This window comes from Echinops telfairi, unplaced genomic scaffold (assembly GCF_000313985.2).
Source record: "Echinops telfairi isolate 266 unplaced genomic scaffold, ASM31398v2 ScPeMD7_7457;HRSCAF=8495, whole genome shotgun sequence".
NCBI lineage: Eukaryota > Metazoa > Chordata > Mammalia > Afrosoricida > Tenrecidae > Echinops > Echinops telfairi.
In genome coordinates this window covers 16721456-16737339 of record NW_022111357.1, presented here as the reverse complement: position 1 = coordinate 16737339, position 15884 = coordinate 16721456, and the positions used below count along the sequence as shown (strand labels likewise).

Below are 15884 nucleotides of genomic sequence, written 5' to 3'. Positions count from 1 at the left end.
AAAAAAAAAGGGGGTCAGCTCTAAAGAGAGTTACTTAGGTTTGTATCTCAGTCTCGCCACCCTCTTGCAATTTAGATAACATCTAGTGGCCTGAGTTTCCTCATCTATAAAATGACTATTAATAATAACAGTAGCTATTGGTCCATAGGGTTGCTATCAGGATAAAATGTTAAAGTATGAATTTTTCCGCAGTTATTTTGGATAAATATACAGCACCGGGTACTCACAAGGGGTCGCTGTAAGTCAGCATTGACTCGATGGCATCGCGTTTGGTTTGATTTCATTATTTATTTTAATTACTTGGTTTTTTTACACCCCTTTCAGTTTTGTACTCTAGGTGAGAATCTTGTCTCACCGTATTCCCCAGCTTGCCCACACTCTATGTGCTTCACATGTAATCAGAGTTCGATAAATATTTTTTAAATGTACTTATCTCTGTATTTTTTAATGAAGGTGTATTATGCTCAGGACAGTGAATTTTGAGGTCCTACTGAGCTCCCTAATTGCTCAGAACCTTATGCTAAGGAATAGAGAGCATTTTCCCTTTTCCAGTTCAGGTACGCACAAAGGTCTTTGTTTTATAACTTACTCCCTCCCTTCCTACTTTCCATTTTTCCCCAAGGGAGCCCGGCTGAGTCTAATTTCGTCACAATCTTCTCTCAGTCCTATCAGTTCCAAGAAATTCTCGACACAAAAACATCTCCGGGTCTTCGAACTTGAAAAAAATAAATATTTTCCTAGAAGACTGGCTGTGACGTCAAGAGCCCTGATTGCCTCAGGGAAATGCTCCAAACAAGGACACCGGCTTCCCGCCCGCAACACGCCGTCTGCGCATGCTCGTCAGCTGGCGCGGCGCCCGGCGCCCGGCGGCTTCTCGGCACCCGTACTTCAGAGGCGGGGCTTCCGCTCGGGGCGGGGCTTCCGCTCCGGCCGGAGCTGAAGGAGGCTGGACGTGGTGGCGCTCGCCCGCGGTCGGGGTCTAATTGGTGCCAAAGTTGAAAGGTTATGTGGTGCGCGGGTGATGTACGAGTAATTTCTGATTTTGCGAGAAGAGGCAACATGCGTTAAAGTCATTTTTAGTGTGAGTGCATGTGTCCTCGAAGCCGTTTTGTATTTCATTGCCATCGGGTCGATTCCGACCAAACCAGCATTTTATAAGGATTTCACTCCTCTGCCTGCCTCGCTTTAAAGGGGCTTTCAGGGTAGGGAGAAGGTGGAAGAAGGGGGAACCGATCGCGATGGTCGATGCATGATCCCCTGCCTGCCTAGGGGATGAACCACAGAAACGTGCGTGAAGAAGACAGCGGTCGGCGTAAGATATGAAAACAATAATTATAATTTATCAAGGGGTCACGAGGGGGAGAGGAAGGGAAAAAAGAGGAGCTGATACCAAGGGCGCAAATAGAAAGTAAATGTTTAAAAAATGATGATGACAACATATGTACAAATATGCTTGATACAATCAATTGATGTATGGAATGTTATAAGAGGTGTAAGAACTCTTATCATGTAAAAACTCGTGAAAATGATGTTTTTTTAAAAAATGCTTTGAGTGTGCCAAGAGGCAGAGCCTAGATTCTCCTGTGATCTGGGCTCCACTTGCTGTGTATATATGACCTCTCTCCGATGCTTTAAAAGTGAAAAAGAGATAAGGTTTCTGAAGTCACCTTTCAGTTCTTCAGAATTGTATTGTGTGTTCATTAGGCCATTTGAACCACAAAGCCTGAGTGCTAGATATTGGTAGTTCCCTTCAATAAGGAAGAAATTGAGTCGTAGGGTGAGAAAGTTCAGGACTTCCTCAAAATTGCACAGGTAACTTTTGGAGAATTGAGAACTTGACACTAGAAGAGGATGCAGTAACCCCACGACTAGCTCTCTTTTGCGTATCTGTGTGTCCTCTGTTCTGGAGGAGGACCTGGCCATCGAGCAGTTAAGCAAAATGTTTGAATGAATATTTTGTTGGTGTCTAGGTCAGTGACACAAGCTGATCTCTTCAGTCTCTGATGTTTCAAAAAGTCTAACCTTTCTCCAGGTGTACCCTGTGCTCTACCAGATTGAGTGTTTCCAGTCCATTTCTTTTGCCTTCAGCTTAATCAGACAGCCACCATGGAGGCCCCTCCAGTCACCATGATGCCTGTCACTGGGGGCACCATTAACATGATGGAGTACCTGCTTCAGGGTAAGTGAGCCAGAGAACTTGGGTGACCTGGCTTCCTCGTTTCTTTTTTAAAAAAATCATTTTATTGGGGGCTCATACAACTCTTATCACAATCTATACATACATCAATTGTGTAAAGCACATTTGTACATTCGTTGCCCTCATCATTCTCAAAACATTTGCTCTCTACTTAAGACCTTGGTATCAGCTACTCATTTTCCTCCCTCCCTCCCTGCTCCCCTTTAATAATTTATAAATTATTTTATCATATCTTACACTGTCCGACGTCTCCCTTCACCCACTTTTCTGTTGTCTGTCCCCCAGGGAGGAGGTTATATGTAGATCCCTGTAATTGGTTCCCCCTTTCCAACCCACCTTCCCTCCACCTTCCCGGTATCACACTCTCACCACTGGTCCTGTAGGGATCATCCGTCCTGGATTCCATGTGTTTCCACTTCCTATATGTACCTATGTATATCCTCTGGTCTAGCCAGATTTGTGAGGTAGAATTGGGATCATGATAGTGGGGGGAGGAGGAAGCATTTAGGAACTAGAGGAAAGTTGTATGTTTCATCATTGCTATACTGCACCCTGACTGGCTTGTCTCCTCCCCGTGACCCTTCTGTAAGGGGATGTCCAGTTGCCCACAGATGGGCTTTGGGTCCCCACTCCACACTGCCCCTCATTCACAATGATATGATTTTTTTGTTCTGATGATGCCTGATACATGATCCCTTCGACACCTCGTGATCACACAGGCTGGTGTGCTTTTTCCATGTGGACTTTGTTGTTTCTGAGCTAGATGACCGCTTGTTTACCTTCAAGCCTTTAAGACCCCAGATGCTATATTTTTTGATAGCTGGGCACCATCAGCTTTCTTCACCACATTTGCTTATGCACCCATTTGCCTTCAGTGATCGTGTCAGGGTGACTTCCACTTTTCTATTCTGCTTCCCTGGAGATGGGAAACTTATACAAAGCCAACCTACACAACTGCTGACACTCAGTAGATAACTATTTTTTGCTCAAACTTTTTCTTCTGGAAAATGTAAAATAGTCTGTCAGTTACCTATTGCTGCCATCACAAATTCCCCAGGGGTCTATCCTTAAAGAACAGAAATGTGTATTCTCCCGTTTCTGGAAACTAACAGTTCAAATCAGCCATGTTGAGCCTCCTAATAACTGGTGTCCGATTCCTGGTCTTGTCATTTCTTTGCTTGTAGACTGGTCCTCATATGTCATTTGTCTTCTCCCTGTGTGAATCTTTGTGTCTGCTTTTTTTATCACTCAAAAATGTATCAGTTTTAAGATATATCTTACTCCGGCCGTAGCTACATTAACATAACAAAAGAAAGCCTCTGTTTTCAAATCCAGTCACAATTTCAGGGACCAGGGTTAGAACTTCATCAACGATTTCTGAAGGACACAGTTAAATCCACAACATACAGCTCAGTGCTTATCCTCCAGGGCCACCAGGGCTCATGGTCTGCCCCTTAGATGGTACAATTTCTGTTGTACTACATACATTGTGTTATTACATGTCTGCCCATCACTCCATCTACAAACCATCCTGGGTGATGCATCTCAGTGTAAATTGATGGCCTCAGTATAATGCCCCGTAAATAGTTCAGCCTGTGTTAATTGTTATTTTCTTAAGTATAAATCTACATATCATGAAATGCATAACTCTTAAGTGGACCAACCCCACGATTTTGGTCAAAAGCATTTACCTGTGTAGCCCAAACCCTTTTTCAGTGTGCAAGCATCCCCACCAAGAAAGCTGTTTCATGCCCTTTCCTATGGGCCTCATCCTGATCCCATCCTTGCCGAGAAGCCACTGTTTGATTTTCTTTTCCAACATGCCTTTCCTCGTTCTAAAACATCCGAGTGAAATGCTTTGAATGTTCTCTTGTGTAAGGCTTCTTTCAGTTGGCATGTTTTTGAGAGTGACTCCAGGTGGACTCACCAGACCTTTCCCTGCTTCAGTGCCTTTCCGCTTGATGACTCCTCCCCTGGGATTACTTTTCTCCTAGCTCTTCAAGTGACCATCTCATTTTCACCCTTAGTGTCTCAGCTCAGTTGTCACTCCTTATAGAGAGGTCTCTCCCCGCTGCCCCGCCATAGACCTCTGTCTTCCCACTCCACCAGTTGTTGTGTGTCATGTTTAGTTCTTTCCCTTATCATTGTTCATTTCTTTATTGTTGCCTTCATTAAACCAGAATCTCTGTGAGAACAGGACCGCTTACTCTCCCGCACAATACCTGGCACATCATTAAATAACTATGTCCAGTGAACCAGAACTTACTAAACACCTCCAGTGATTGAGCACCGACAAACATGTCTGACACAGCCCTAAATACAGGATGCTATTCCCAGCTCCCAAAGATCTTCGGTCTTACTATTCAGCACTATTGTTTCAAAAATCCAGTTATCCCACTAATATATATATATATATATATATATTTTTTTTTTTTTTTTGAGACCCCTGGTAGTATAAGTAGACAGGCACTGAGCATTTGACTGCTAAGGGTTGGTGACTTATTTTATTTATTTATTTATAAATCATTTTATTGGGGCTCATACAATTCATCACAATCCATACATATATCCATTGTGAGGGTTGGTGATTTAAATCCACTTAGCGGTGCTATGGAAGAAAGGCCTGGCAAAGTATTTCTGTGAGATTATAGCCATTCCAAAAAAAAAGAAAGATTACAGCCATTTGAAAATGCTTTGGGTCACAGTTCTACGCTGAAATACTCATGGAGTTGCCATGCGTTGGAATTGACTCAACAACAATGGCTGTCAGGCTTTACCGTAACTATAACATACTTGGAGCCCAGGTGGCATAGTGATTATGAGTTGGGCTATGATCACAAGGTTGGTAATTGGATCACCTTCTCAAAAAAATACCTGTAACTAGCAAGTGTCTTCAGTTATGCTACTAAGAAGCATTCTAGATAAGATCTATATAAAATACCTGGTACACAGTAGATGCTAAAGAATGAGTAGCAGCTTTATTAAAACCAGCCGCTCCTTGGGAGAAAGACGGCACTTTCTACTCCTGCACACAGTTACCGGCTCAGAACCTCAGGGCAGCTCTTCCCTCTCCGATCAGGCCACTTTGAGCATGCATCGACTCAACGCAGTGAGTTTGTGTGATTTTGGTTTTGTATAAGATACTATTATTTATACCAGATGTGTTCCTAGTGTTGGAGTGCCAACAATGGAAGGAGAAAGATGACTAGAATTTTGAGGTGATGTGCTCTTTTATTTGGAGTAGTCAGAAAAGCCCTTGCTGCTAAAATGACATTTGAGCAGACCTGAAGAAAGTGATGGGTGAGCAGATGTCCAGATAGCCAAGGGGAGAACAGGACTCTGAAGAAGATGTGTGTTTGGTGTGAAGTTCACTGTGACCAGAGAAAGTAATCAAGGGGGTCAGTGGAAGGAGATGATGTAGGTGGCGGAGACCTGCCTAGTATGTAGGGCCTTGTTAACTGTAGTAAGGACTTTGAATTTATTCTGACGGACATGGGAAATAGGGAGCTGAGCAGAATGTTATCATCTGCCTTATTCATTAAAGCACTTGGTTGTTGTGTGGAGAATTGAGGAAGAAGACAAGGGTGGAAGCAGGCTAGTGAAGCCAAACCATAAAAGAAATAAAGGACATTTTTATCTAGGTGGAAGTGGTCAAATGAAGGAGAATTAGTTGGATTCTGTATCATTTATTTTGAAAATTTCACCTGAAAACAAAAAGAATTCAAAGATAATTCTGTGGCTTGGGACCTGGGCAGTTAGATGGGGAAAGATTACAGAAGAAATAAGTTTGTTAAATAGGAAAATAACAAGTTTGATTCTGAAAGTGTTACAAAGGAGGTGTCTGCTAGTCTCTGGTAAAGAAGTTGATGTATGAACTCACTGTTTGGGAGACAGATGTGGGAGATCCCGGGTATAGATGAGCTGTAAAGCCCGGGAATCAGGCTTTACAAGAAATAAAGGACATTTTTATCTAGGTGGAAGTGGTCAAATGAAGGAGAATTAGTTGGATTCTGTATCATTTATTTTGAAAGAGGAAGGGCCAGGACTGAGCCCAAGGGCCTCCACCATTTCGGGAAAATGAGCAAGAGCCAGCAAAGGAGACTCAGAAGAAATGGTCAGTGAATTAGGTGGTGAATCAAGGTAAATTTGTGTTCTAGAAACAAAGGAAAGATTTCAGAGCCAGTGTAGCCAACCAAGGGCCCCGGCAAGTTCGAAACCACCAACCCCTCTGTGGAAGAAAGAAGAGGCTTTCTACTCCCTTAAAGAGTGGTAGCCTCAGAAACCACAGGAGCGGTCCCACCTTGTCTCATAGGGTCACTGTGGGTCGGAAGTGACTCAATGGCAGTGGGTTTTATTTGTGTGTGTGTGTGTGTGTGTTTTACATTTTAAGTCAACTCTAACAACTATACCCCGTGCTGCCAAACAGATGACTAAAATGAGGACTAAGAATTACTTTATGTATATTTTTTAAGTCATTGATCTTTTATTTGATTATTACATGAACTATATTTTATAAATGGAAATGCTTTCTTTGCTGGAAATAGACAAAATTATTAAACTAGAGTGACAACAAGCTCCTATGAATACATTTTAGAAAGAGACTGTTGCATGTTAAGAGAGCTGAGCCCCAAGGCCTGCTGGAGCGTCACTAGTGTGAGACCCCTGCTGTCAACTAAGAACTGTAGGGTCTTCTGAACTTTCTCACAATGTTGTAGTAATACCCCTAAAATTTCGTGTGTTGGGCCTTTTGCTTCATAAAACCGTGGCGTCTTTCATGCAGGTCTCTGAACCTTGTGTTAATTGTACAAACCCAACTGAAACCTGGGCGTCAATGGTGCTTTTTTCCCTCCTCAGGAAGCGTTTTAGATCACAGCTTGGAAAGCCTCATCCACCGCCTTCGAGGCTTATGTGACAACATGGAACCCGAGACTTTCCTGGACCATGAGATGGTGTTCCTCCTTAAGGGCCAGCAGGCCAGCCCGTTTGTTCTAAGGGCCCGGCGCTCTATGGATAGGGCAGGGACACCCTGGCACCTGCGCTACCTGGGACAGCCAGAAATGGGAGACAAGAATCGCCACGCCCTGGTACGAAACTGCGTGGATATCGCCACGTCTGAGAACCTCACTGACTTTCTGATGGAAATGGGCTTCCGCATGGACCACGAGTTTGTTGCCAAGGGACACTTGTTCCGTAAGGGCATCATGAAGGTGATGGTGTATAAGATCTTCCGCATCCTGGTGCCAGGAAACACAGACAGCATTGAGGCCTTATCCCTCTCTTACCTTGTGGAGCTAAGTATCGTTGCACCAGCGGGCCAGGACATGGTCTCTGACGACATGAGGAACTTTGCCGAGCAGCTGAAACCTCTGGTCCACCTGGAAAAGATAGACCCCAAAAGGCTCATGTGACTAAGAGGGACGGTCCACCAATGGGGCCTGCCCTCGCATGTCACAAACAAGAAGGCGTTCTAAGTGCCCTCACTTCCCCTCAGCCCTCCAGACGCCCTTCCCTCCGGAAGAAGGACAGTGAGAACATGCTTCTTGGTTCTGTCTCTTTGTGTGATGATTTCATGTTTGTGATAAGCCTTTTTGTTTATTAACTTTTTATTGTGAATTGGGTGACGGTTCACAATGCAAATCAGTTTTCCATTCAGTAATTTGTACACGTTTCATGTCATTGATTGTAGTTCCCACAACTTAACATTGCTCATTCTATTTCTACCCTGTGTTTCCCTTTTCTCTTCCTCCTCCTCTCCTAACCCTCCCTTCCTTCGGAACTTTGTCCTGAGGTAGATGCTCTCCTTTTCATCCTGAATGGTTGATTGTTCTAAGGAGTGCATACCTCCCTAATGTCATCGTCCCCTTCTGAGACCTGTCTAAGCCTGCAAGGTGACTAAGAGCCAAGTCTCTGGACATGACAGCCATCTTCAGTGAAATGCTCAGGATTACGCAAGAATCTGTCTTTTACCTCCCACACAAAGAGGTGAGACTGGAATAAATTGCTTTTTTTTTGGGGGGGGGTGATTTCTTAATTATTGCCATTTGTGTATAAAATTTGAAATGTAGAAGCTGTGAGCTTCAATGGTAATAAAGGCTAAGAAGAGAAATGTCTGTGTAATTCTGATTATTAACCTGATGTTTTTAATTTTGACAGAGAAAATAGCTTTTACCTTTCCTAAAAGTCATATAGTTTTCTTTAAAATAGGGACAATTTTTTCTTTCAACTCTAGCTGTGTTAGAATGGCACAAGTGCTTAAGAGCCAAACGGCTAACGGAAAGGTTGGTGGTTTGAGTCCACCCAGAGGCCCCTCAGAAGAAACTCTTGGCACTAACACTTCTCAAGCATCAGCCACTGAAGACGCTGCAGGCTCAGTCAGCCAGAAAGGACAGATTCTGTACATGGCTGCTGTTATTAAAAGTCAAGAAAAAGTGTACACACACAAATAAATACAAGGGAGTACCCGCCTCCCAAAACCAGCATTCCCACCCCCCCAAAGCTATGGATTAAAATATTTGTTACAAAACAACCTTATCACCTTCAGAGTACTCTCCATTACACTGAATACATTTGTCGAATCTGCAATTCCATTCTTGGGAAACATTTTTCAAACTCATTTTTGGATGGCTGATATCACCTCCCTCGTTTTTTTCTTCACCTGTGTCATCAAATCACTATCCTTTCAGGTTCCTCTTCATTCACAGAAACAAAAAGAAGTCACACAGGAGCGAGGTCAGGTGAGTAAGGTATGTGGGGCAAGAGAAGCATGCTGTTTTTTGTCCAAAACTGGCACACTGAGATGGCTACGTGAGCAGGTGCATTGTCGTGGTGGCAAAATCAGTCCCCAAATCAGGCCTTTTTTATTGCACACTGTTTCGCAATCTTTTCAGAACCTCTAAATAGAAAGCTTTATTAACGGTCTGACCTAGTGGAATGAGTTCCAAATGCACTATACCACTCATATACAAAAAACATCCAGTTTTTTGGGTGGGTACCCCTCATATTCTTTGGTAGTTCCCAAGGATGTGGAGGGAAGGAAGGGCAGGGCGCTGTGAATTAGTGTGGCCTATAGACACTCCACGAAATGATTGTTTTTAACAGTTTTACTGGCACTTTGTCCACATATCATAAAAGTCAATAGTTCAGTCATGTCAATAAATATTGTACAATCACTACCAGTAAATTTTAGAACATTTTCTTGTTCCTTGTACTCATTATTAGTGTAATTTTTAAAATTGTGTCAAAAATATACACAACAAAACATTCTCCAAATCAATATCTTTGACATCAGTGGTTCTCAACCTTCCTAATGCCGAGACCCTTTAATACAGTTCCTCATGTTGTGATGACCCCAACCATTACATTATTTTCGTTGCTACTTCATAACTAATTTTACTACTGTTATGAATCATAATAATGTAAATATCTGATATGCAGGATGTATTTCCATTGTTATAAATTGAACATAATTAAAGCATAGTGATTCATCACAAAATAATATATAATTGTGAAATATTTATTTCTAATTACAAATAAATGAAATTTGTCTTGAAGCATGGTGTAGCGTGGATAACAGTCTTTACACTGGGTACTCATATATGGGCGTATCTGCATGTGGGCATACCTGCCTGGAGACAGATAAAGGAGCGGTATCTCATTTCCTAAGACCATCGGAAATATGTTTTCCAATGGTCTTAGGCAACCTCTGTGAAAGGGTCATTTGACCCCCAAAGGGATCTCGACCCACAGGATGAGAACCGCTGTTCTACATGTATAATCCAGTGCTATTGATTATACTCTGTTGTGCAATCATTATTGATAACCTTTTCCAAATTATTCCAGTACCGGTGACATAAACTCAGGGCCCTCTAACAAGATGATTGAGTTTTTGTGAGGTGCTGTCATGCCAGTTCCGTACAACAGAACAAAGCACACTGCCATTCTCACAAATGCTGCTGGCCTTGAGCTGCTTTTTGGAACCATGCGTCAGTTCATCTTGTTGATCTTTTTCACGGTCCCTCCACCAAGCATGATGTCTTTTTCCCAGGACTGGTCCCTCCTGATGTTCTGGTTAGATGTCACTGAGTCGGTCCCAACTCAAAGCGCTAGCTATCCTTTGTACAGCAGAACGGAACACGGCCCAGTCCTGTGTCATCTTCACCATCGTTCTTATGCTGGACACCATTGTCGCAGCCACTGCGTCGATCCACCTCCTTGAGGGCATTGCCCTCTTTGACGCCCCTTCTACCAAGCTTGTCCTCCAGGGACTGAGCTCTCCTAACAACGTGTTCCAAGTATGTAAGACAGAGTCTCACATGTCAAAGGACATGTTCAAAACAGACCTGCACGTTCTGACGGTGTGTGATGTACTTATTCAGTACTCTGCCAGCACCATAATCCAAATACATCAATTCACCTCTGGTCTTCCTTGTTCAGTATCCAGTGCTCACATGCATACGTGGTGGTTTAAAACACCACAAAGTGAAACCTTTGCTCTTTTAACACGTTCGCAGAGGTCTTTTGCAGCAGATTTGCCCAATGTTATACAACATTTGACTTTCTGACTCCTGTTCCCAGGAGTGTTGATTATGGATCCAAATAAAATGAAATCCTTGTCAACTTCAACATTTTCCGTTTATCATGATGTCGCTTATTGATCCAATAGTGAGGATTTTTGTTTTCTTTATATTAGGGGAGAATCCATACAGAAGGCTGTATTTGATTTTCATCAGTAAGTGTTTCAAGCCCTCTTTACTTTCAGTGAAGTGTCATCTGCATGTTATGGATTATTAACTCATCTTCCTCCAGTCCAGGTGCTACATTCTCCATATAGTCCAGTTCCTCATATTGAATAAGTATGAGTATGGTAAAAGGATACAACCCCATCCCACATGTTCCCTGATTTCCAACCCTGCAGTATCCACTTTCTTGTTCAAACAACTGCCTCTTGGTTTATGTATAAGTTCTGCATGAGAACAACGAAATGTTCTGGGATTCCCATTCTTCTCGGTTGTATAGGGTTTGTCATGATGATCCACACATCAAATGCCTTCTTCACTAATACACAAATATCGTTTCTGATATTCTCTACTTTCAGCCAAATGCCATCTGCTGTCAGCAGTGTTATCCCTCTGAATCTGACTTGGCTTTCTGTCAGCATCCTGGTGACGTACTACTGCAATGTTTTTTTGGTTTTTTTTTTCATGGTAGCATGCTCACCTCCTGGATGACCATGGCCTCACCAGCCAGGTCCACGCACAGCATGGCGGGCAGAGAGGGCAGGAGAGAGAGCAATTTATTTCTAATCAAGGCTTATATATCTTTGGGGGTCGTGTAAGCCCCCTAACTACAGGTAAAGACATATGTCACAGGAAGGGGTTGTACAATAGGCATAAGTGTGACAGGAAGGGGCGCAATGATTTTTTAAGTATGTTCAGCAAAGCTTTACTTCCATATGATACTGTTTGGTAATTTACTCTTTCTGTTGGGTCACTCCTTTGGCATGGGCACAAATATAAATAGATCTCTTCCAGTCTGTTGGCCAAGTAAGCTGCCTTCCAAATTTCTTGGCCTAGATGAGTGAGTGCTTCCAATACTATATCAGTTTCCATCGGTATTCCATCAACTCCTGGAGCTTTTTTTCGTCTATGCCATCAATGCAGCTTGGACTAATTCCTTCAATATCATCAGATGCAATATTGAAGGATTCTACGGGGAAAATATTAGACAGTGCAAGAAGCATCAAAAGAAGATAGAAAAAATACACAAAGTCATGGTACCAAAAATAATTGGTCAACATTCAACCATTTCAAGAGGTAGCATATGATCAAGAACCAATGCTAATCGACTGAGTAGGCCCATGCAAATGTGAACTTGGATAGCTTGCTCCTAATACAAAATACATGGCGTGCTTGATGTGAGACCCTAATGTAAGAATTAGTCAGTTTTGCCATCCCACTGGGCTTAAAATGAGTCATTCCAGAGTTGGAAAGGGGCATCTCACTACCATCAAGAAAGAAGAATCAGTAGTAGAGAGAGTGTATCCCTGGAGCTGAGATCCCGGAACTGAACCTCCTCAATCCAGGAGACAGCTATGACACTGGAGACCGTGAGACAGAACGAGTATGAGAGTACTAGAGAAGCAGTACTGGGAGACAGAGCGGAGATGGTGTGGTGGGCTTTCTGGCACACAGAGTGAGGAAGCTGAGTGCCCTAAGGCAGGAATCATTGTGGCAGCCTGGGGTGGCTTCAGGCATTTACTAGGGTGCTACATTTGCTGACCAGTGTGCTAGAGCTTAGTGCTTTGGGGGTGAGGCTTATTGGTGGAGCGTAGTACCTCTGAGCACAAATCAACAGAGCTAGATGCGCTTTATAGCACTTTCCCAAATAGGGCAGAGGCCAAGGCACTTCAGAGTCTGCGAGTGCCTGCAGTCACCGCTGAAAGGAGACTGCCCTGATCAAAGAACTACACCCTGACTTCCTGAACCTGAATCATAGCACGTTAACTGCTCTCTAACTGTGAGTACTGTGTGTAAATTCTGCATGGTCATTGCGATGTCTTTTTTAATCCAGCACAGAAAGAGTACCATGCAAGGGATGGCTGGTGTCAGAATGGATAGAAAGATTGGAGGGTGGAGGCCTGCCTTAGCTCTGCCTCCTGGGGATCCGCCTTGGGCTGATGCTGATCTTGATCCTGCTCTGTCCCCTGCGCAGTGAGAGGACATCAGATGCCACCCAGCCACCATTTTACAGAGGATATATCCCTAGCTAGAGAGTAACCACCTAGTAAAGGGGATGAGTGGAAAGGCAATAGATGAGTCTAGTAAGGGGGAGGGCAGCACAGCATGACCAAATGACAAAGGAAACTACGGAGGGTGCACAGAGTGAAAGACAACAAAGTCAACACTCGGTAATAGTGATGACCTCTGGCGCAGAGCCATAGGTGGATATGCAGGCTGAACAGAGGATCCCAGGAAGGTGAATGGCAGTGCGCTCACAAGTGTGTGTCAGCTTGGCAGAGGCTATTTCTACACATGCATTTGTGCAGTGAATCAAAGAGTATTGCTATAAAATCATAGAGACCTTTAGTAAGACAAAAATGTTGAAATGTGAAGCTTTTATTTCCAGCATAGCCTCCATCCAGGGCAATCCACTTCTAAAATGGTGATTCCAGCTCTCTAACCCTTCCCCCAAGACTTCACTCAATGGACACCATGTTAAAACAGCCGTTTTGGCACCCCGAGAGACACATTGTGTTCCTTATCAATGTTTTTGAGTTTGAGGAACAACAAAGTCTGTAGAGGCGAGATCAGAGCTGCCGGTGGATGCGGTGAGGTTCCCATGCGGTCTCGTAGCGCAGCTCTTACTCCTCTGGAAGGATGCGCAGGTGCGGTGTCTTATGAACAAACATTCCTTAGTGAAACTTTCCTGGTCTTTTTCTCACCAATGCAGTTTTCAGTTTTCTTAAAACTTCCTAGCCTGGTGATTGTCCTGTGCCCTGAGTGCTTTATGGATGCTAAGTCATGTAAGCATCGTAACAGTCGTTTTCTACAAGCACATCACATTTTATAATCAGGGAAACTGAGGTGTAAATGAATGGACATTCTCCAGCCTATACAGCTAATAATAAGTAGAGATGGTATTTAAGGAATGTCATTTTTAATTGCTCCTTGTATCCCACCATATGGATGATCCACAAATTATTTAACTGGTTGGTGACTGTTGAGTTTGGTCCCAATTTTTGTTTTCATAAATAATCTTAAAGTGCTTGTGCTGTTTATTAAATCTTTGTCGACATCTCTGATTGTCCTTCAGGATAAATTCGAGGGAACTGTTGAGTCAAAAGGTCAGTACCATTTTAGGACCTCCATCGTGTTGTTAGGCGCCATCGAGTCGGTTCTGACCCGTAGCAGCACTATGTATGACAGATCCAAACACCGCCACGCCTGTGCCAGCTTCACCATTGTTCTTATGCTTGAGCGGATGGTTGCAGCCACCGTATCCATCTACCATGTTGAGGGTCTTCTTTTTGGCCCCTCCACTTTACCAAGCGTGCTGTCTTTCTCCAGGGACTGGCCTCTCTTGATAACACGTCCAAAATAGGTGAGAGGAAGTCTCTTCAAGCTTCCCTCTGCGGAGCATTCTGGCTGTACTTCTTCCACGACAGACTCGTTTCTTCTTCTGGCAGTCCGTGGTTCTTTCAGTAGTCTTCTCCAGGACCATGATTCAAATGCATCAATTCTTCCTTAGTCTTCCTTATTCAGTGTCCAACTTTCACATGTATATGAGGCAATTGAAAATACCATGGCTTGGGTTAGTAGCCTCCTTGCTTTTCAACACTTTAAAGAGGTGTTGTCTGTCAAATGCCTTCCCAAAATGTCCCAGTTTCTACTTCCAACTGTGAATGAGGTTTCTGACACACTTGTCAACCCTGGGTATTGTCACACTCTTTTTCCTATTTGATGGTAGATGGGAACTAGTAAATGGTGTGGGAGCCCTATCTGACCTCCTCTGGCTTCCCTAGTGCCACCAGGCCGGGGTCAGACCTGCCTCCCTGCTCCATCCTTCTGTACCTACTCTGACACCAACCCATGGCAGTCTATTTCAATGCTGGATTCAATAATTCTTGCAGTTGCCACTCACAACTCACAGACAATAAGCATAATTATGGGGGCTTATTAGGGAAATTAATGTTACCACAAGTCAGGTTCAGTAAATAGTAAAGATACAGTCTTTGGTCCACAGTAATGCCTCTCCTCAGCCAGCAACCAAGTCTCTCTCTGATCCTCAGCCTCTGAGCCGTGTGGTCCGTTGGCCCCTGCCACGTGGGCCAGGAAGCCCTCCTGTCACTCTGTCTCACAGTCTCATGGTCTGAGCCCTGCCCCTCTTGCTCTGGCCATCGTCTCTGTGCCACAGTCTTTGGAGCTTCTGGTCTCAATCTCTGCCCTTCACAAAGAGATCTGGAACACGTTCTTCCAATGGTCCTAGGCTTTCTTTCTCTCTCCTGCTTGAGAAATGATTCATCCTGATAGCCAGGAGAGTGGGAACAAAACCTGATCAATTCCCTGTTACACATGCTCTATTTGCATAGTCCCTCTTGCCCAATCGCTTGGTGCAAGTTATGTAAACATGATAGAGACCCTGGTGACAAGGTGGTTATGAGTTGGGTTGCTAACTGCAAGGTCAGCAGTTTGAAACCACCAGTTTCTCCTAGGGAGACAGATAGGGCTTTCTATTCCCCTAAAGAATTATAGTCTCAGAAACTCACAGGGGCAGTTCTACCTTGCCTGACAGGTCTACATTGTTCTATGAATTGGAATCAACTTGATGGAAGTGAGTTCTTTTTTAAGGAAAAATGAATTGAAGAGCCATATTAAGAAATTCTATTCCACCACATAGTTTCATTTTTTTTTCATATTCATCAGTGAGGTTCAAATTTTTCATATATTTACTGTTCTTTCCTTAGATGAATTTCCTTTTCATTGATTGCTCATCTTTCCCTATTTAACTTGTAAATGCTTTTGCATAATTTTTCCCATTTATAATTTAATATTAGTGATTTGTTTTTTTAAGCTCTTTAATTCTTAGATCTTTTTAAAAATTATTTTATTGGGCTCTCTTATAGCTCTTATCACAATCCATACATACATCCATTGTGTCAAGCACATTTGTACATTTGTTGCCCTCATCA

The 15884-nt window shown here is 43.3% G+C and overlaps 1 protein-coding gene across 4 annotated transcripts; it reads left to right on the top strand.

Moving 5' to 3' along the window:
- Positions 1 to 952: 952 nt before the first annotated feature.
- MED18 (mediator complex subunit 18) lies at positions 953 to 8303 on the top strand. Of its 4 annotated transcripts, none has more exons than XM_045299190.1 (3): positions 953 to 1081; positions 2089 to 2179; positions 7052 to 8303. In XM_045299190.1, the coding sequence occupies exons 2-3, from the start codon at positions 2107 to 2109 to the stop codon at positions 7603 to 7605; spliced, it is 627 nt and encodes a 208-aa protein (XP_045155125.1). In that variant the 5' UTR covers positions 953 to 1081; positions 2089 to 2106; the 3' UTR covers positions 7606 to 8303. The 4 variants fall into 4 exon arrangements, with proteins under 4 accessions (XP_045155125.1, XP_045155124.1, XP_004705112.1 ...); XM_045299189.1 differs by having other exon boundaries at positions 2033 to 2179; XM_004705055.2 differs by having other exon boundaries at positions 953 to 1312.
- The last annotated feature ends 7581 nt before the right edge of the window (positions 8304 to 15884 follow it).

What these genes read in the sequence shown, in the direction of transcription:
- MED18 (XM_045299190.1), top strand. Translation starts at nt 2,107, where the DNA reads ATGGAGGCCCCTCCAGTCACCATGATGCCTGTCACTGGGGGCACCATT. An exon ending in GATGGAGTACCTGCTTCAGG is followed by an intron (nt 2,180 to 7,051) that starts GTAAGTGAGCCA and finishes TTCCCTCCTCAG; the next exon opens with GAAGCGTTTTAGATCACAGC.